This window comes from Uranotaenia lowii, chromosome 1, assembly GCF_029784155.1.
Source record: "Uranotaenia lowii strain MFRU-FL chromosome 1, ASM2978415v1, whole genome shotgun sequence".
Taxonomy (NCBI): domain Eukaryota; kingdom Metazoa; phylum Arthropoda; class Insecta; order Diptera; family Culicidae; genus Uranotaenia; species Uranotaenia lowii.
Window position 1 is genome coordinate 175,823,148 of NC_073691.1, and position 22,880 is coordinate 175,846,027.

Genomic DNA, 22,880 nt, shown 5'->3' on the forward strand with positions numbered 1-22,880 from the left:
TCGAAGAAAAAATTCAACTCGATTCCGGAAGATCTAGAAAATCTAAATTAATCGTGGTAAAAATTTCCACTCGGTTCTGGGAGATCCGGAGAACCTGAAGTCGAAGGAAAACAATTTCGATTCTGTTCCGAGAGATCCGTAGAACCAGAAATCATCCCTGAATAATGCGGACTTCCAAAATTCGGGGAATCTGAAGTCGAAGAAAAGTACAAATTTCTGCCTCGATTCCGGAAGATCCGAAAAACCTTAAATCAATGAAAAAAGTGTTTATTGTGGTGGTACAACAGAAATATAAAATGAAAAAAAGTTGGTTTAAGTTGGTTGTCCTTCAGATTTCCCAAAATTCAGAGATTCTGAAGTCGAAGAAAAAGAAAGATTTCCGACTTGGCTCAGGAAAACCAAAAGTCGAGAAAAAACGAAGGCATTGCCAACTGCCCAGCCAACATGAAATTGATATAGAAATAATAATCCAAATTGAATATAAGAAAATTTTCAATAACCATCGTAAACAAGTTGGTAGTTGGTAGTGATTTTCTATCATTCATTTACGACAAGCTTTGCCCAAAAAAAGTTGATTTGGACAGCAGTTTAGTCAATTCTTAAATATTTCTCTAAAAATTTGAGAATATGCTAATTAAACTTTCACGATTTGAGAGAATAGATTAACGATAAAGGAACGGTCCATAAATTGCCACTCTGTCTGATTTCTTCCTTTTTCCTTTGACCGGTTGGTAAAAAGGAAATCTCACCCATAGCGCTATAGCGTGAATCATATCAAATCTCGGTCGAGGATTTTTTTTTCGTTTTACTCAAATTACTTGAAATTGTTTATTTTGCTTTTGATGGGGATATCGAATCCTTTTAATCTTGTCATTGTAGATATACCGCCTCCACTTTTGAAGCTATATGCTAAATATTTTGGTTGATTGAATACAATTTGTTTGAATAATTCTGTTGTTCCTGCGATATACATTCTTAAATATTTGCTGGGTGGGTTCCGAAAGTTCCCGAAAACCTGCCATCTATAAAAAATAAAATGCTGATTGCCTTCAGGAAAATTCGTAATAATCTTAATTGAAGAAAAAATGAACTGCTGGTTACGGAAAACCTGGAATCGAAGGAAATCTTGGCCCTTTTTCGGAAGATCTGAAGAACCTGGAGTCAAAGAAAAAAAAGTGGACTTTGTTCGAAATGATCTTGAAAAACTTGGATTTTTAAGATGTAATTTTCGACGTCGTTTTTTATAAATGTTTTGGAGGTCATATCAATCCTTAATTATTCGAAAGACAAAGAACGCAAGATTTATTTTCACTTTTTATCTAAGTGGAAAGCTAAATAGTCTCTTTCCTCTGAATATTAGTTAATTTTATCGTCATTTTCAAATCTAAGAAAATTGACATTCACAAATCTTTTATTTGAATCACTTTACTATACTTCGCTTACTGTAAAATATTTTTTTTAACTTGGTATATAATCAATATGAGTATGAGTTATTTTTTCGAAGATGGGTGCCTTTTTTGCTATCGCAAACATCATAACTGTTAAAATAAACACCTCATAGCGATAACATAATATTAATTCTGGAGACTAAATTGTCTAATTTATATTGAGCGCTTTTAAAATTTGTCCAGTGAAAAATTGATGAAAAAAAAACAATATAGGGTTAGTTGCCCTACCCTGGACCCTTCAAGCGATGATTTAGCTAAATCCATAAGTTTCTCATAAATGGACGAAGCAGGGGGGGCTCTCTTATCAGTTTTTTAGAAAAAAAAATCCAGAACATATCATGCAAAAACAACCATATTTTATCAGTTGGATTGTTTGCGTACGATTAATTTGAGACCTTCATTTTTTAGGGCGAAGCTTAAAGAAACAGATTAAAATTATCAGATCTTCAACACAAATTTATAGATCAAGATTCTGAATATTAGTTTAAGTTATTTTTGTGTTGTAATCCGAAACTCCTGCTGCAGCTCTCATTTTATAGCGGTTGCTTATGAATTATGTTATAATTTGATTTAAAATAATGCCAACAAAACAATAAAAATTTGAATAAATTCTGAAAATATCATTTGATTTTGAAAGATGTAGCAAAGCACACCGGGTAAGCAAGTGACTTATATTTTTTCAACAAATTCCTGTAAAAAAAAAGAATTCAAAAAAGTGCTTTTATCCAAAAATTAAAAACCTGTGCCTTTGAGTGTGTAATTTATATAAGTTAACTTTTAAAACTCTTTTTTTCTGACACTTCTAAACTGTGAAATGGAAACTAATATGGCCCAAAAAGTCAAATAAACTTTTATCTTTAGGTTTTGCATGATTTTTGCCAAAGTTTTTGGGCACCCTGCCCTGATTAATGGATCAAGTCGCCTTTAATAAAGGATAAAATCTCCTTTAACTTTCAAAATATTACAACTTTTAAAGTCCTATGGAATCGCATTAAATCCATCTACGGGTTCATGTATCGATCTGACTTAAACTTGAAATAACATTTCGTTGTTGCCTAGTAAGATACGAAGTTACGATTCTCGACAAAGTTGTTCAAAGAAAAGTTAAAATTTATAAATTTATTAACTGACACAAAACCGTTAGCGGGCTCGGATCCACAGAAGAAACAAAAATGATGTTTATTTTTTAGTACAAAATATTCATTTTTCCCATTCAAACCTACAAGTTCAAATATACTCATGTAAACGTTACTTGAGAATTCTTCAAAAAATCATGGTTCATTGTTGATCCAAAATTATGCTTTTTAGAACCCAGGGTTTGAGAAATTCGAAAATGACCCGAAATCGACTCAGTCTTGTGGACATGTCCCGCTTTTTTGAGAAAATGTCCGGCCGTCCCGCTTTTTTATGGGAAAACTTCACAATAGTTGCTTGCTGAAAACGCTTCTTATAAAATCTCTTCTCGATCATTTTCAACTCAATGTTCTTACTTAAAAAGATGACATTCGCCGATAAGGCTGTTATAATTAAATAACATTTTTATGAAGTTGCACTGACATTCACTAGAAAAATCTAAATTTAGCGTCAATTGGTCATTGATTCAACGCAGAAAATCATTTAAAAAAAAATTGTTTGTATTTTTTTTTCACTAAAAGCAAACAGCATTTTCTCAAAGTTTATATAAGACAAGTTAAACTAACTTGGTTAGTTTTTAGCATTTAAGGTTGGCAGAATATTTTCCAGAAATATCCGGACCAGGCAAATCCGGGCAATTCAACCAAAAAACCTGGAAAAATACAGGCATTTGGTTTCGAAATTTTCATCCCAACGTACGGATAATATACGGGCAAATTTGGTCAAAGCCACGGACTCGATAAAAATCAAAATGAATACACATGAAAATATATTTTATGATCAAAACACATCAGCATATTTTAAATCGTTTTTATAGCTTCCGAAAAACTGTTCTTGATTATTTAGGTAAACTTGAAAAAACTTGAATAAATTTGGCAAAATTCAGGATTTTTTCTAAGAATTCCAGGGCGGACCAAACTTTTCCTAAATTTTGTGTAAAATATGCAAGCAAGTCCGGGGTAAAAACGGGCAATCTGGCAAGCTTATCTTGGCATCATCATAACATTCTGAGCCAGTTAAGTGTTCTTTAAGCACTTTCTAACGATGTTCATACTTTTCGGTTGAATTTTTTTTCTTGAAGTTGCTTCCAAATGATGATGGCTCCAAATATTCCTCGGGAGTCCTAGCAGAATCCATTGAATGCAAAACGCTCAAGGAAAAATTCGAATTCCGAATAAAATAGAAAAGGACTAACGAGCATAAAAAACCTATTTTCAATCAAAAATGAAAGAATGGACAAGTTAACCCTTCGTTTCATAAAGTAACAAATTTGCAACAATTTATGTATAGAAAAAGTGAAAAATCGTATTTCATTTTAAATTTTTTCTTTTAAATGTACTCATTCTTTCCAACTGTTATGATTTTTAAGGAAAAAAATCATGAAATGAAGGGTTAAATTGAATTAACTTTGTAGATGATCAAACCGGCTGTTTAAGATGTAAAAACCTCCTTCAAACTTTGGATTTTAAATCATTCTGAACGGCAACATTTTCAATCTGAATTTTCGCAGTTTAAAAAGATTAAAGTATTCTTGAGAATCCATTTTTTTTAATAAATTTTATTGATTCATATTTTTATACTTTCTATTGATTATTTTACGTGTAGGAACACATACAAAAAGGTATGATCATTTAGTATCCAGACACTTTAATTCGGTGATAGCTATGTTATTCGAGCTCTGATATGCAAAAATTAAGCAGCGTTGAGTTGGTTGTGAAAAGGACTGTCTTGCCTATTTTTCGAGATTTTTGAAATTACGTGAGTTTCATATATTTACGATGCAAAAATTCATGATAAAAAATATTTTGCACAATCGCCTTGGAAATTCTTCATTGTCGATTTGAAAACTCATGAACTGTTGTTTTTTTCTGAATTTCCTTTTACCCAAATAGTTCAGAAGTATAAGAAGCCACTCTTCGATGCCGTTCAAATCAAGCATCGTAGTGCAACCCTTAATTTCAACTATGGTTAAAAGTCGATGGTTATTGAAGATAACTTAATGCAAACCCCTTAGCTATGCAGTTAATCCGTTTCCGGCAGCCAAAAAGTGTTGTCTGTCTAGTAGACACCCAGAAATTAACCTGAAAATGAGTAGTTACATGAATTGCAATCTGTGCGACTGGTTTTTACGCAATGTGAAAGATGGACAAAGAAATGTATGTTATAACCGAATTAAAAGTCCAAATTCTTTGAGATGCCTAGTCATGAAAAGATTCCAACCAGATTCCAATTGGTTTTTCCAGGTGAATTTGAGTAAAATATCATGAGTTTGCAAAGGTTTTGCTTCTGTGGTAAAATAATAGACTAATACATGACTGAGAAAAGTGTTCAAAGATAAAAAAGAAATTTTTGATAAAGTAAAAGAATTTCTTGAGATCAACAGTAAAATTTTTTTAAATATTTTTTTATTAAATTTCATATTAACTCCTTCATTTCCTGAATATAAAGTTTTTCGATCAAATGAATAGTTTTTTAGATACACGCGTTTGAAACTGCCCGGATTCTTAATTATCAAAGCTTCATGTAAAGGAATAGTCTTAAAAACAAGTTTTTAAGAGTATTTAAAATATCCCACTTTTTTCGTCAATGTCCCGCTTTTTTGTGAATTGTCCGCTTTTTCAGAAAGTATAGGGTAGGCCTAAGTCAAATATAAAAAAAATGTAAGAGTCATACATTTTTTTTCATATTTAACTTTGAGTTCCGAACCTAAAAAAAAGACAAAAAATTTAAAAAAAAGAACTAAAAAAAAATTTAAAAAAATGAAAAGAACAGAAAAATATTAAATTAAAAAAAAACAAAAATCAAAAAACTTGGATTTTGCTCAAAAGTTGATTGGTAGATTAATACAAATTTTACAATCTGATGTCATACCAAGATAGACACCGAAAAAAGTCAACCTGATACTGTCTGTTGGTCTGTCTGTCTGTCTGTTTTTGAAAGGGAAATAAAAGCAAGAGAACTGCTAAACAATTTTTTTCGAACAAAATTATTTGCGGGTTTCGCTCAAATTTATCACTGATTATTTCCTCTCCTATATGATTTGTTTTTTTTTAACTCACATCAACATAGACTTATGAAGTCTGACAATAACTTTGAATTATGTTTTTTTAAGTCTGTACAAGTTTTGAATCTGAATGGATTTTTTTGAAATATGAATTAAAAGTCTTCAGAATTTCTATTCAATAGTATTTTGTGTATGAATTGCCAAGAACATAAGTTTTACAAAAGGTTTTGAATTCAATTAACACGTTTTAATTTATGTACTTTGATTTTTTATCAAGAAATGAATCAGAAAATTCTTTCAACGGGTCAAGCTATCTACATTTAGTTTCCGAGGCTCTCTCTTAATTACTACTTTATACAGTTGGCAGTGGCTAAACGAAACAAAGAAGGGAACGAATTAGGCACGTTTCCATCCAATCCATGAATGATAAGATTTTGTTTCCTTTTGATATCTTTATCTGATGACTGTCGGTATTATTGTTGATGCGCTTCTGGCCGAATTTGTGAGAGAAAATTAAGCAACACAAAAAACTTTTTCAATGCCAGAACAAAAACCTCTAATACTTTTCCCCCGGAACAAATTATCCATTGAAATGTGAGGAATCTTTCCTTAAGTTGGCTCAAATAGAAGTTTGTTGTGTTTTTTTTTGTCCTCACGATCCTTCCCCACCCCAGAAAAAAGCAACATACATACAAAGGGTCGCCGGAATTCCACGAAACCCAACCGAACAACGTCGATAAAGCATGTGAGGAATCTCATCTCGTTTCAGATCTTGCTCGGTATCAATTCGAAAAGAAGGAAGCAGCAGCAAATAAAAAAAAGAAATCTAGCCCTTTTACAAACCGAGTTCACCGAGAAAAGGGAAAGGGGGGATGATGTTGATGATGGCCGAAACGGCGAATGAGATTAAGTCGTTTTCTATAGGTAGCCGTCGTCGTCTTTCTCGTTGACACTCCACCGAATTCATCGGGTTGTCAGACGAGTTTATTACATTTCCGAGTTTGGTACGGATTGGTGGATTGCGAAAGAAGAGAACTTCCATTGCCGCAGAGTATCTGGAAGTGGCGGCGAGTCCGTTTTCCGGTATCGTATCGTAACTTTACTGAGGTACGCACGTACGCGCACTTTTATCCAACTTGGCAATGGCTGTGCTTCACTACTGGGCAAGGCGATGTGTATTTGTATGTGTGCGTGTGTGGGTTGTTTTCTTCCTCGGGAATCCGAATTTTAGGAAATCATCCCCCCTTTCCTCGGTCTGGTAAGCTGTTCAACAACGACGAATCGAAATAGAGCAAACTGCTTCGACGTTGATAAAAGTTTTTTTCCTCTGCTACTTCACGACAAAGGGAGAAAGTGTGTTGTGTTCGTTCCCATTCATTCCGGGGCTTAAGTCGTAGGAAATCGAATACTGCTTGAATGGCGATTAGCGTTTGTACCGGGGGATGCTTAGTTGTGGATTGGGAAGTTTGGAAGTACATAGAAACGGAAGGAAATAAAACACTTTGGAAAGCTGCACGTGCCAAGCAGTTAGTTGGGAGGGTTTTATTTTTCTTTTTTTTTCTCTCTCTGTTTTCTCTTTGACGATTCACAAGAAAGAAACTTGTTAGCAAGAGATTTGCTTGATGGGAAATTGATTGAGCTGTGAGGACCAACCAAGAGCACCGGATACGATAACTAGTGCGGTGGGTAAGTTTTAGAAGTTGCTGAAAACTCGACATACCGACATCGAACGATGTGATCTAAACTTCGCTGCTGGTGATGATGAAGATGGTGATGATGACGTTGATGATGGATGCCCAAACGAGAAGGGAGCTTCATTTTACTTTGGTGAAACCTGTTTTGCCAACTTGGCGAAAGAAATCTGGAACAGTGTCGAAGTGTTTCTTGTGATAAGAAAGTCTTGGAGAATGAAAAAAATGTTTTCCTAGTTCAAAAAAAGTTTCACCGAATTAATTTCATGCAATAAAAATCACTAAAAGGCGACTATTAACAGATGAAACAAATATATGGTTGAAACAATTATTTTCGTCTTCAGAGAGACATCAAAATATTTCTGAATATTTTCGAGTAATCTATAAAAATATTTGTCTATCTGTCTGTCTGTTCCCTCTAGACTCCAAAACTACTGAATCGATCAGTGTGAAATACAATACCGTTAATGATTGTATAGAAATTGGAAGCACGCACACTGTGACCTTGACTTTGAACTTCCATAACTTTTTACTCTGCTGATATTTTTTAATCAAATTTTCTGCGTTAGATAGATCAACTATCACACTATTATATCACAAAATTGAATCCTTCTGGAGTATGTATCACCTGAGATATAGTAATTCTACGAAAATCGGATTTTTTGGACTTTTCTCATTCAAAGTGCAATATCTCAGAAACTACGCAACATTTTTTATTGAAATTTTGCAGTGTGATTGCTGAAATATATTGCTAGCATGTCTGAAGTTTTTGAAAAGTCTTATTGATTGATCAAAAGTGCCGCGAGATACAATATTTTAGGCATGAACATAGAAATGCGATTTCTATAGAATTTTGGGCGAATGTTTCCATAGGAAAATCCTATTTTATGTTTAACAATCAGTTAATCTATTTCAACCAAAAAATCAAAACAATATCGCGAGATTCTGATTTCAAAACACAAATAGATCATCTATTTCATTTTTTTATTTTCTTTATTGCTTTTTCCAGACATTTTTTCATTGATTTGTGGATAGAAACGATATTTTTCTCATGAATCATGCAAAATTCTATAGAAATCGCATTTTAAGGTTCATACCTGAAATATTGTACTTCACACAACATTTCATTCCATCGATAGAACTTTTAAAAAACTTTAGACATGCTAGCATTATATTTCAAAAATCACTCTGCAAAATTTCAATAAAAGACGTTGCGTTGTTTCTGAGATGTTGCAGTATGAATGGTAAAAGTCCTAAAAGACCGATTTTCGTAGAATTACTGTAACTCAGGTCACACATACTCCAGAAAGCTTCAATTTTGTGATATAACAGTGGGATAGTTTATCTATCTATCGCAGAAAATTTTATCAAAAAATATTATCAGCGTAAAAAGTTATGGAAGTTCAAAGTCAAAGTGGCAGTGCGCGTGCTCTCAATTTTTATACCATTATGAACGGTACTGTATGTTATATGAGAGTTTTTGAGGTCAGAGATGAATTCTTAAAAACTTTCAGTCCACTCCGACTTAAAAGAGGGGGGCTCCCATGAAAAAATTAACATGAAATGTGGCTAAACCCATAAAATTTATAAACTACTTCTATCTACTTTTCTATAAAAACAAATTTTAAATCATGAGATGATTTTTAGTATTGTAAGTTAGACAAGTTTTGACGCTTTAAGATGATTTAGTGCTCTTTGCCATCGTTGAAATTTGAGGAGAGGTCCCATATATAATGATAAAGAACTCGAACAATTTTCCAACAATTTTGGTCCAATGATTCCAATGATTTTAATAACCCCCCCCCCCCCCCTCATTTTCAAGAAAAAAAATCATTTCAAGAAATTCATTTATCGTGGTCACGTGTAGATACTTGATCACCAAAGGAATTGAAAAATAAGTGATAGCAAACTTGTCAAAAAGTTGGCAGAATTTAGTCATATTTCACTATAAGCATCAGAAATTTCATTTTACAACCCTGTATGACGTTCGCTAATTGCAACTTATTTGGAGTTGTTTATTTTTGAAATTCCATAAACCTTTTTTGTCGAAAATTGAATCTTGAAACTCAAAAAACCAAACCTCGTCTTGATGATAGGTTTTTATTAAAAAGTGTAATTAAACAAGTTCGGAATTTCAACCAACCATAAAATTCATTCATCGATTTTTTTTTAAACACATTAACGAGTTGTCAGCCAAGTGGCAGGTGTTTACTACTCATGATAGTCAACAAAACAAAACATTAAACATTCAGTACTTTATTATGGAGGTACTTATCACTTTGATTTAAAACAAAATCGTTTTTGTCATTAGATATTTTTAGCACACATTTAAATCTTCAAGCATCTTATTTTAGCCTCAATTTAATTTTGTGTTTTTTGTTCTTCTAAATGCATTATTTTCAATAAGGTTTTGATGGATTATTCACCTCCACAAAATTCACTTTTTGCCTTGATGCAAAGAATTCAAGAGTAAATTTAGATTAACTTGTTCTCCCCAAATCCAAATATACTTTCAGTATTTTCAATTAGTTTTTCTTTTTGATAAAAGTAATAAATCATTAAAAAATTACTTGTTTGGCAAAATTATTTTAAAAAAAATTTAAAAAAAGGGTTCAAGTCTAATATCAACTTTTCCTAAGATAGGCAAGTTGGGCTAGAAAGGTCCTAGCCAGTCATGTCAGACGAAGCCAAATTAAAAAAAATCATCGAAAATCAATTCCATAATCAAAATTCTGTGGATGAATAAAAAAATCACATTTTTAAGTAACAAAAGACTAAACAAACTCGTGTTTTACTTTAAATTTGGAACTTTTAGCTGAATTATGTACTTATTTGAAATTACTTGTTGAAGACTATGAAATTTTTAAATTAACCTAACAATTATATGTATTCGATCTTTTGCAATATAAATTTCCCAACGGAAAAGTCATTGCGATAATTTTATCTTGATTTTGAAACTCACATCTCGAAACTCATTTACGAGTTGAATCTGAATCCATAATTTTAATATTAATTCTTAGTCTTCATTTAAAACCTGAACTCAGAATTTGAATAATAGATTTTTTATCGAATTTCAAGACGATTTCTGAAATTAAAAAAAAAACATTTTCTGATTTTAGATTGAAATTGAAATTTGCTTGAGACTCTCCACCATGAACCTATTATTTATATTCTGATGCTTTGGGTTTCAATCCTAATTTATTATTTTTATTATTACTTTTCGTACAAGTTTCCAATTTAAAATAAAATGTGAAAAAAAATAAAAGAAATATTGAATATCACTCTTAGTATTCAATTCTGGATTGCAATTTTAAAGCTTTAAAATGTTTGGATTTTTGAAAGAAATTATTTTTAATATGGGTTTTAATCCTTCTTGCTGGGTACAAATCTTGAGAAGGCGTTTGACAAAGTCAATCACTGTTTTTTATGGAAAATTCTTGATTTTTTCGGAGTCCCAAATCAAATCATTCAATATCTGGAAAATCTGTATGCCTCTGCGTATTCTCGTATTCTCTTCAGTGGTTTCATGACCAAAGAAATAAAAATTGAAATATCTGTAAGACAAGGATGTCCACTTAGTATGATACTATTTGTCCTCTACATCGAACCCTTGATTAGAAAAATCGACAGCAGCGTTTCTGGAATACTGATCTCCTCCGAATTCATCCGAATTTTGGCATATGCTGATTGTTTTAAGGAACGGGCTTGAGTTTGATTTGGTTTTATAAACCATTAACTCATATGTCGAACTATCTTATGTTAAACTAAACATGGAAAAATCGGCTAAAGGTGGTCCTCAACAAGTAAGAGAAGCATCAGAGCTTAAAATATTCGGAGTAATAATAACTACTGAATGGCCAAGCATTATCCGGAAAAACTTTGAGAAACTAACAAAGGACATTTCGTTCCGAATAAATCAACATTAGAAAAGGAATCTAAACTTGGTCGAAAGAGCATGGCTGTTAAATGGTTTTATTCTTTCCAAACTATGGTACAGTAACGTTCATAATTGTATAGAAATTGGAAGCACGCGCATTTTCACTTCGATTTTGAACGTTCATAACTTTTTTCTCTGATGATATTTTTTGATCAAATTTCCTGCCTAAGATAGATTAACTATCACATTATCATGTCACGAAATTTAAGCTTTCTAAAGATTGTTTGGCCAGAGATACAGTAATTCTACAAAAATCGGACTTTTTGGACTTTCACCATTCAAACTGCAATATCTCAGAAACTACGCAACGTTTTTTATTAAAATTTTGCAGTGAGGTTGTTGAAATATAAAGTTAACATGTCTGAAGTTTTTGAAAAGTTCTATCGATGGGATCAAAAGTTTCGCGATGTACAATATTTCAAGCACGAACCTTAAAATGAGATTTCTATAGAATTTTGGACGAATGTTTCCATAGCAAAATCATATTTTATGTTGAACAACCAGTAAATCTGTTTCAATTAAAAATCTTAAACAATTGTGTGAGATTCTGATTTCAAAACACAAATGGATCATTTATTTTTTTTTCTTTTCTTCATTGCTTCTGTCAGACATTATATGACTGATCTGTGGATGGAAAAGATATTGTTCTCACGAATCGTCCAAAATTCTATAGAAATCGCATTTTTAAGGTTCATGCCTGAAATATTGTGCATCGCGTAACTTTTGATCCAATGGATAGATCTTTTCAAAAACTTCAGACATGTTAACTTCATACTTTAACAATCACTCTGCAAAATTTCAATAAAAAGCGTTGCGTAGTTACTGAGATAATGCAGTTTGAATGGTAAAAGTCCAAAAAGTCCAATGTTCGTAGAATTACTATATCTCTGACCACACAATTTTTAAGAAAGCTCAAATTTTGTAATACAACAGTTTGATAATTGATCTTTCTTACGCAGGAAATTTGATCAAAAAATATCATCAGAGAAAAAAGTTATGGACGTTCAAAGTTAAAGTGACAGTGCGGGTGCTTCCAATTTCTATACAATTATGAACGGTACTGTATGTCTGTCAAGTTTTCTTCCCAGATAATAAATATATAGAAGTTGTTGCACGTTTAATCTGAGAATCTGGGCAAATATTCAAAGATGAGAGAAACCAGCTATATTTGGATTATGAAAAAGTTAGAATTAAACTTGTGTACGTGGAATCAAAAGCAAAAGGTGCAGTATTTGAAGGAACAAATTCTGATATCGTCGACACAGTGCTTTTGAGTATTTCAAGGAAAAAATGTTGAAGCCGAAATTCACTAGAATGGTTGGAAACAGGACTTTTCTCAAGTCAAAACTTCACGTAAACAGAGGTGCGTTCGCTGTTTGTTTACTTCATCGATCAACAGAACACCATTCCGAAAATAACAACAACCTTTCCGGAAATCCAGTGGTCAAATGTGTGGTCTAACATCAGTCTCAGTTTCATCCCAAGTGAAAGAAATTCACAGCTATTTTTACTGTATAATGACCTTGTAAACAACAACAAAAAATGTTATTCGAATACAACATAGGTAGATTGGCAAATAATCTTTGTGCCATTGTCAAACAATTGAATCGCAAAGTCATATAATTAAAAATTCTATAAAATCAAACGAAATTTGGATTTGGTCGAAGAACATATTGCAACAACAGTAATTATCAATGATCCCAAAAAAAAATGTTAACGAAGAAAACAAATGACAATAACAAACAAGAAAAAGCTAGACTTTGGTTATTGGCAAAAGTGATATAATATTTGATAAAAAAAACCCGCATAAATCCCAGTTTGTATGTGTTGCAAAAAGAAATAAGAGAAAATAAGTGGAACAACAAAAATGCATTTTCTGCAAATTTCGGAAGTTGGCTAAATTTAAGTTAGTTTATATAAGTAGGGTAGAATAATGAAAAGAATGTAAAAATAAGGAGATAGTCTATGTGTAAATAAATGTTTTAATAATTAATTTAAAAACCCAAAAAATCATGATTTTTTAATCAACCTTTGAAATATTCGAAAAGAGATTTATTAAATATTAATGGGCTATGTTAACCAAATTAGTACTTGCTTTTGCTTTGTGATTTCAATTTTTACTGCAAAGCTTAGAATTCCTTATTTTAATTTTTTTAATCAGTTTTTTATTGATCCTTTAAAGATGAGTTGAACACTCAAATCTAGTTCTAATTATGACTTAATAATTTTGAACTTTAAAAACTAGCTTTGTTAGCCTTTATAACCAGGTGAAAATGAATATAAAGAATAACACCGTAAACTGGGAGGACTTGGATCAACATGATATTTTTGCAGATAATCATCATTGACTAAGTTCGAAATTAAAATATCTGAAAATTGTTTTCTACGTTTGAAAGCCTAGAAATTGAGTTTCAGATAGGCTAAACTTGGTTTGTAGTTGAAGTTTTTTTTTATAATAATTAAAATGTAGTTTTAAGTTATAACATATCTGTTTTTTTCGAAAACTCACAATCAAACACCTTTCCGGATAAAATGATAGCATTAAGAAGTGAATTGGTTATTTTATATGAAAGTTTAACTTTTTTCCTTTGAGATATAGTTTTAGAGTTATTTTTATAGTTACTCAATGATAATTTGTGGATATTTAAAAAACGAACATTTTCTATGAAAAAGTCTATATAGAACAAATGGCTAAAAACCCTATCAAATGGTTAAGTTTGAATAAAAAGGAACATAAGAACAGTGGGAGGACCTACGGAATTTCAAGATGGTAAAATTTTATTTGTTTTTGAGGCCAGAAGGAATTGAAAAATTTTTATAATTTTTGTCCCTAAATGTGTGGAGTAATTATGTCTACCTTTTGAGTATATGTAAAGCTTAGTTCTTTTAGAAATGGGACAGTTACGAATGCCTGTATCTCAAAAACTATTCGTTTGAACGAAATAGTTTCTATGAAGAAAATGAAGGTAATGTTATGATCTTTCATGAAAAAATTTGAAAAAAAATATTTACTGTTTTTTGTTAAGGAAATTTCTACTTTATTTTTGGTATCTCCCATTGGCCGGCGCACACTTTTCTCAGTCATGGTATTGATCAGTTTCTTCAACTTATACTTCGTAAAATCTATATTTTAGGTGGCTTCACCTTCCTTCTTCAATTTCTGATACTTTTCGGTCCAATACTTCTCTTTTAAAAGAAACTGGAAGCATTTCAGTGAATATACAGTTGTTTCGAAATGAACAAATTTGATTATTTTTGATCACATTTTTTAACGTTTTGTTTTTTGTACCGGTTTAACAGCTTAAGAGCTTTGGAACTATCAAAAAATGGTTGTTTGAGGTTGGGTTTCAATGAGTCATCACTAGGCAACACTTTCAGCTTATCGGAGAAAATTGTTTTGGACATTTCAGCGATCTACCCTTAGTTTTTCGTTTATTGAAAATTAAAAAGGCTGGTATGAGACTTGACTTCCTTGATGACCCTTAACCGTTGTTGCCGATCATGTGCTTCACTCCAATACTTGATTTGAACTTTGTGGACATTATTGACAGTGTTTGCATACTTATCCACCACAAAAACTCGGTAATTCTTTGAATAATCAACGGTTTTGTCAGCTATCAATTTGATAATGACGAATTTTAAAGGAAACTGTGCAAAATTATTTTTTTCTTTTTCTCTTGCATCGTACATATCTCAAAAACGAGTAAATTTTAAATTTTGAAAAAAATAGGTCGAATAGTACTTTTTACAGGCAACAAAATGCTGTCAAAATTTTTAATATCCAATAACTAGTTAACGAGCTATTAGCAAATGAAAGTGTCCCATTTCTAAAAGAACTAAGCTTTATTTGTTTTTGAAGGAAAACGTTGAAAAACTCAATTGAGTCCAAACAAAAAATTGCTATTATTGATGTTTTAGGCTTTCTGTGCTAATTGGCATCAAAACAATAATTTTGAAGATGTTGAGATACGATGAAACCATAATGATCTAGGTTACCCCAGAATTTGAAATCTGGTTTTATAACAAACATTCAGTTATAGCCACTAATGTCGTTTGAATATTCTGCTATCAATGATCATGCTTTATACACCTTAGCTCAGTAAGTATTTTAAAACTTTTTATTGTTGCAAAAAAGGGGTTGCTCGAAATTCGAATATTCGAAAATGAAATAAAAAAGTGTTCAATGTTATCTTCTTTTTATTACCTAAAATTCAAACATCAAATATGAGTTTTGAATAAATTCTCATAACTAATAAATGAATATTTACTTTTTTCCTAATCGAGAATCAACATTTTAACTAACATTTTTTTAAATTCATGTTTTTACAGCGGACTTTTTGGATCAACCTTCCCATTGAAAATTATAAAAAGAAAAGTTAATCACGATGATTACGAATAAACAATCCTTGACATATTATCATTTTGCTTAAAAATACTAAATCATGTTTCATTATTGATTTGATCTGCAATTTAGTATAGAACTCAGTTTCAAGTTTTTTTTTTTCAAATCTAGTGTTATCAAATTGCCACATACAAAATTGATTCGCAAAATTCGAGTTATTATCCGATTGCCATCAAAATAACTAATAAACTTAATATTACCATTTTAATCGTTTTTTATATACAGTCCATACGCAAATGCCCTTGCCCTTAACCCAGGCCATAAGATTCTGCACAACCTGTGAAACTACCGTTTTTTGCATGTAAACCCATACTTTCATCAGTTTTTCGGCTGTCTTCACTATCTTAGATCGTTTAAGATCGTACTGCTTCATAATAGCTCAGTACTTCTAGATGGGGCGGAGCTCCGGAGTGTTGGGAGGGTTGAACATTTTCGGCACAAAGTTGACCTTATTGTCCGCAAACCAGCTCAGCACGTCCTTGGAGTAGTGGCAGGAGGCCAAATCTTTCCAGAAAATTGTTGGGATGATGTGTGCCTTTAAGAGAGGAAGCAGCCGCTTCTGGAGGCACTCTTTCATGTACACCTGTTCGTTCATCATGTCCTGGGTCACGAAAGGTGTACTCCGCTTTCCGCACGTGCATATGGCTTGCCAAACCAGGAATTCATTCGCAAATTTGGACATCTTCTGAGTGCGGACATGCTTCGAAACGATAAACCTATCCTTAGCCGTGAAAAACAGGTTGCCGGGGATCTGTTTGAAGTTGGCCTTCACATATGTTTCGTCGTCCATGATACAGCATCCAACTTTCGTCAGCATGTTCAAGTACAATTCCTGGCACGGGTTTTGGCCGACTTGTTCTGCTTCTCGTCGCGATTAGGGGCCTTTTATACCTTGAACTTTCAAATCCCAGCCTTAGTTTTAACCTTCTGGAAAACACTTCGGCTTAGGTGCAGCTTCTTAGCCTCATCCCGAACGGAGGCGTTCTGGTTTCGGTTAAAGGCCCCAACTACGCGGTTGGGATTTTTTTTTGCGTTATACGAAATACTTTTTCCAACACTTCTGGGCTTCCGATCGGTGGTCAATCGTTCCTTGAACCGCTTTATCACTCGCGACACCGTGGAATTCGCAATTCCCAACGTTTTAGCGATGGAACGATGCGAGAGATCCTTGTTCTCGTGATGAATGCGCAAGATTTCAACACGCACGAGCTGTTCTTTCGACTCCATTTCCGCGAGTTTTGCAGGATGTAAACAACGCACTATGAACTAAATCCACCCATATTTGTATTAAATTCTACCAAACGGTTAAAAAGTTAAATCAATTTCATAGTGTGGCATTTTTTTAGTGTGGCAATTTAATCGTGGACATCCTTTAAGAAAAATTAGTTCAAAGGCCGTGTGTATAAATATTTCCACCCCCGAGAAAAATTTGCCCTGGCATCACGAAGGCTTAATCCGGCCTGTAAAATACTTCTTTTTATCGAGGGATTTTAAGCGTCGTTATGGCTTATTCATTCCGAAGGCCTGTTAAATACTTGATTTATTCTTTTTACTAGGAAACACGAAACTATTATATTAATGTCCATTCACAAACTATAACCGTTATTCAACAACAAATCTATTACCCACACGGCCCAAGGGTTTCAATTAAGTTCTTTTTAATCTTTTTTTTATTATTTATACAAAGACATCATCTAAGCTGTGCAATCTTCGAAAAACATGATTCAAAATTATTTAAAGCACTAAAAACCAGTTGCACTTTTGATGAATTGTAAATTTCATGCGTTCCAAGCATAACCTAACATGTGGAAAAACTTTTGGAATCCACTCGGCCTCCCGGCTTTTCCCGTTTCAATTATCAAATGGACAGAAAAAAAAGACTGTAACCCGACTCACCAAAAATCCTGGTCGCCCAACCGGCTCCGGTTCCGTACGATGCGAAAATTAATCCACACAGAACGAATCCGAGATTAGTGGTGCTGCTGCCACTGCTTCTGCCACAGCTTTGCCCCCGGCATTGGTAACTACTGTTGTTGCTGCAGTTCCGATTTAGGCGATGTTTACCCTGCACCCCCACATAGCGTCTGCTGCCTCCTTTGCAGCTATCCTCACTGAGACTATCACCATGGTTACTACTATCCCCACCGGCCCCGGACACCATATCACCGAGCATCGCTGCCGATCTACTTCCACTAACGGTGGCCCTTCCAGTGGACCGAAACCTTGAATCGGAGGTGATGCTGCTGCTTCTGCTGCCGAGGACACTGCTCGGTTTCACTCGACGTCGACGTCGGGAAGCCATTGTGCTCTTTTGTAGTATTATTTATATGCTTTGTTTTTGTTGTTGTTTTAACTTGGCAAAGCTTCTACACTGCCTTTGTTGTTTCGAACGCGCGGCTACTCACTCTTATCAATTCGGTACAGGGTTCGCTCATGTTTAATTCACTTTTTTACACTTTTACACTTTTGTGATTTTTTCTGCTTCTTCTTTCGTTCGACACTGCTAGACGATCGTTGTCGTCGTTTAAGTGTCGTCGGAGCATCCGAATGACAACGGCAGGGTGGATTCGTTTTCTGCTTTGTCACTTCTTCTTCGCAATCACATACCGGCTACTGGGATCATGTCAGGAAAACAATAGAACGATCCGAACAGAGATTCTGCACTAATGAGTTTCGATTCGTTGATTTGGGTCTCGATATTTGCTCGGGCTTTAGATTTGTTTTTCGTTCCGTTTTGTTTTACAGCTAGCTTCTATTGTTCTGCAGAAAGGAAGCGTTTTGTTTTTTGCTGTCCTTCCTTTCGCCCGCTCAAAGCACTCATCGTTGCGGTATTTTAACACGCTCAAACCAAGCTAGTGGAAAATTATGGAAATTTTTTCCAACCCACTTTTAAGCACTTCCGGTGAGTGGGAAAATTTTAATGCAGCGGAAATGTAATTACGTGTTTTATAACGGGGGAGAACTTGGTTTTGGTAAATTACGTTCCACCTCGCTCACATCATTTTCGTTGTCGTAATGGGTGTTATTTCCTCAACCTGCCTCCTTTTTCATACGATTCTTTCAGCACTGGTTTAATTGCTTAATCCACTTGAAATTTTTCATGCTTCAGCAACATTAAGCATCCGTTTCACTCATCAATGGGAAATGAGACTCCATCAACAGAAGACATTATCGACTTGTCGAGCATTCATTCCGTTACCCTTCAACCGTGGACAATCATCAACTTTTCCTACGGTTATCTTCCATTCACCACCCAAAACAAGTTTCCGCAGCGTTTTCCAGACCACACCAACCCAACACTCTTTAGGCTAGGTTCGAATCCTGACGCCACCCACCCGTCCTTTTTCTTCAAAACATGAAACCTTCTACCAGCAGCTGGCTGCTGGTCCTTCGAGCCAGCTATTTCCTACACATTTTGGGATCGCATCCTCCTTCATCCATCCCCAGCAGATGCAAATTCCAACCTCCACTATTCAACTTTAAGCAAAACGAAAACAACCGGAAAGACCAACCATAAAACCACCTCTCCTAAGTCTGTTCCGGTTGGCCTGCAGGTCCTCCGAGCCAGGAATCCTTTAGCTCCAAAATATGTAGCACAAGAAAAAAATCAGCGACAGCAACAAACGCGCGTCAGGACAAGACAAATTCCGACCGAACCGAACCGTACGAGAGGATAACGCGGAACTGAGCGGTGTCCGGTCTATGGTTGTGATTTTTCACTGCCTTCGCGAACTTGTCGTCGAAGGACGACGAAGCACAGGAAAAACGGAAACGGATTCACTCTCGGACAGTTCGCGCTCCGCTCAATTTTCCTCAACTCCTAGCTAAATTGAGAGAGCACCCGCGAACTGCTCGAATTCAAACAGCTACGCCATAAACTCGGTCACTCAGCACTCAGTAAATTTTTCACCGAGCACCAGTCACGAGACAAAACCGGACTCTCACAGAGCTGTCAAAACACACCCATTTCTATACAAAGGCGACGGGACCGACACTCACACCAACTCACCGACGTGTCTCCTCAGGGTGCTTCCAAATGTAGGTATGTTTTGGTTGGAGTTTTTCTTTACGCCGCTGGTTTTCCACCCTTCTCGACCCCCTCCTTTTTTACGGTATTACGTAATGTGTCACCACCGTTTGTTGTCTGCGCCATGCGTTCGGGTGTCCTTGATCCTACCTACCTACTAGATTACACAGCCGTCGTCGGCGTCGTCGAGTGAGAGACGCCAAAATCAGGTGGTTTGGTTTGGAATGGAAATTTGATTATAAGGATAGATGCCGATGGGGATTGCCCAGTCCGATGGCGGCTGTTGGTTCTGCGGAAATTAACATGCTAGGCTAACGATAGTGAGATGGTGAAAGAAGAAAAGACCATTTTGACCATCTTAAAAACTTTGACAATTAAGTCAATTTTTTTTTCCATTTTTTGACAATTCTGATAATTTTGATAATTTTGACAATTTCAACAATTTTGACAATTTTGACAATTTTGATAAATTTGACAATTTCAACAATTTTGACAATTTTGACAATTTTGATAAATTTGACAATTTTGACAATTTTGACAATTTTGACAATTTTGACAATTTTGACAATTTTGACAATTTTGATAATTTTGACAATTTTGAGAATTCTGACAAATCATATGTGACTTATGGTAGTTTTAGTAAGGGATGATTTCAAGGATTTCATTTAAGAGGTTGAATTGCGAGGAAGCAAGAAAAAATAACGGTATAAAATGTTCCGAAATTTTTTTACTGACGTTATAATGTTTCTAATGATGTATTTTTTGAAAAAAAAAATATCGTAGCCCAAAGTTATAAAATTTTAAGCAAGGAGTGTCAAACTGACACTCATGGTCTGATTAGGGAGTTTTTTTTTTCTGGGCTTCCAGGGAGTCTTAAAAAAACTTATGATGCAAAATGAAGGTTTTCATGAATACATAAAAGGCCCCATAAGAAATGGTTTTGTTTTGGTGCGCCTGAGAAAAGTTACTAGCCTTAAAACTCCCACTGACACTCAAGAGCGAATACGGGTTAATAATCGTGAAATTTCAACCATTTTTGACTTTTTCTGACAACATTCAATTAAAATTAAACACAAATTAAAAAATCTGTGAAACTATTTTTTTATCTCACGAATTCAATAAGAAATAAACAAAAAAAAATAATATTACAAAAAAGTAACTATCTTTTGTAACTTAAAGTTTTTAATCAAATGAAATTGCTTCAATTTCAACTTTATTTGCATACATTTCTAAAATAGAAGGTGAACAAAGTTAATACCGGATAGGAATTCCTGGGAAAGAAACTCTTATTTTGAAGAGCAAGGAACATAAAAAAAAATTGTGTCTTTGAATTTTTGGGCAGCCCTGCGTATCAAATCATCTTTAAAGAATATTTCAAATAAGCATTAAATTTTTCATTGAGAGATTTTTTACTCCATAATTCAAGTTATAAGTAATAAAGTAGAGGATGCAATTTAAGCACATTTTATATTTGTCAAAATTGTCAAAATTGTCAAAATTGTCAAGATTGTCAAAATTGTAAAAATTGTCAAAATTGTCAAAATTGTCAAAATTGTCAAAATTGTCAAAATTGTCAAAATTGTCAAAATTGTCAAAATTGTCAAAATAGTCAAAATTGTCAAAATTGTCAAAATTGTCAAAATTGTCAAAATTGTCAAAATTGTCAAAATTGTCAAAATTGTCAAAATTGTCAAAATTGTCAAAATTGTCAAAATTGTCAAAATTGTCAAAATTGTCAAAATTGTCAAAATTGTCAAAATTGTCAAAATTGTCAAAATTGTCAAAATTGTCAAAATTGTAAAAATTGTCAAAATTGTCAAAATTTTCAAAATTGTCAAAATTGTCAAAATTGTCAAAATTGTCAAAATTGTCAAAATTGTCAAAATTGTCAAAATTGTCAAAATTGTCAAAATTGTCAAAATTGTCAAAATTGTCAAAATTGTCAAAATTGTCAAAATTGTCAAAATTGTCAAAATTGTCAAATTGTCAAAATTGTCAAAATTGTCAAAATTGTCAAAATTGTCAAAATTGACAAAATTGTCAAAATTGTCAAAATTGTCAAAATTGTCAATATTGTCAAAATTGTCAAAATTGTCAAAATTGTCAAAATTATCAAAATTGTCAGAATTGTCAAAAATGTCTAAATTGTCAAAATTGTCAAATTGTCAAAATTGTCAAAATTGTCAAAATTGTCAAAATTGTCAAAATTGTCAAAATTGTCAAAATTGTCAATATTGTCAAAATTGTCAAAATTGTCAAAATTGTCAAAATTGTCAAAATTGTCAAAATTGTCAAAATTGTCAAAATTGTCAAAATTGTCAAAATTGTCAAAATTGTCAAAATTGTCGAAATTGTCAAAATTGTCAAAATTGTCAAAATTGTCAAAATTGTCAAAATTGTCAAAATTGTCAAAATTGTCAAAATTGTCAAAATTGTCAAAATTGTCAAAATTGTCAAAATTGTCAAAATTGTCAAAATTGTCAAAATTGTCAAAATTGTCAAAATTGTCAAAATTGTCAAAATTGTCAAAATTGTCAAAATTGTCAAAATTGTCAAAATTGTCAAAATTGTCAAAATTGTCAAAATTGTCAAAATTGTCAAAATTGTCAAAATTGTCAAAATTGTCAAAATTGTCAAAATTGTCAAAATTGTCAAATTGTCAAAATTGTCAAAATTGTCAAAATTGTCAAAATTGTCAAAATTGTCAAAATTGTCAAAATTGTCAAAATTGTCAAAATTGTCAAAATTGTCAAAATTGTCAAAATTGTCAAAATTGTCAAAATTGTCAAAATTGTCAAAATTGTCAAAATTGTCAAAATTGTCAAAATTGTCAAAATTGTCAAAATTGTCAAAATTGTCAAAATTGTCAAAATTGTCAAAATTGTCAAAATTGTCAAAATTGTCAAAATTGTCAAAATTGTCAAAATTGTCAAAATTGTCAAAATTGTCAAAATTGTCATAATTGTCAAAATTGTCAAAATTGTCAAAACTATCAAAATTGTCAAAATTGTCAAAATTGTCAAAATTGCCAAAATTTTCAAAATTGTCAAAATTGTCAAAATTTTCAAAATTGTCAAAATTGTCAAAATTGTCAAAATTGTCAAAATTGTCAAAATTGTCAAAATTGTCAAAATTGTCAAAATTGTCAAAATTGTCAAAATTGTCAAAATTGTCAAAATGGTCAAAATGGTCAAAATGGTCGAAATTGTCAAAATTGTCAAAATTGTCAAAATTGTC

At 33.1% G+C, this 22,880-nt stretch overlaps 1 protein-coding gene across 1 annotated transcript in view; it reads right to left on the reverse strand.

The window, feature by feature from the left end:
* LOC129760630 (neuronal cell adhesion molecule-like) overlaps nt 1–19,308 on the reverse strand; it is a 245,876-nt gene extending 226,568 nt beyond the window's left edge. The window contains exon 1 of the mRNA XM_055758315.1: nt 17,513–19,308. Coding sequence (XP_055614290.1) covers nt 17,513–17,918 — 406 coding nt within the window. The 5' untranslated portion in view covers nt 17,919–19,308. The remainder of the gene's footprint in view (nt 1–17,512) is intronic.
* Nucleotides 19,309–22,880: the final 3,572 nt, after the last annotated feature.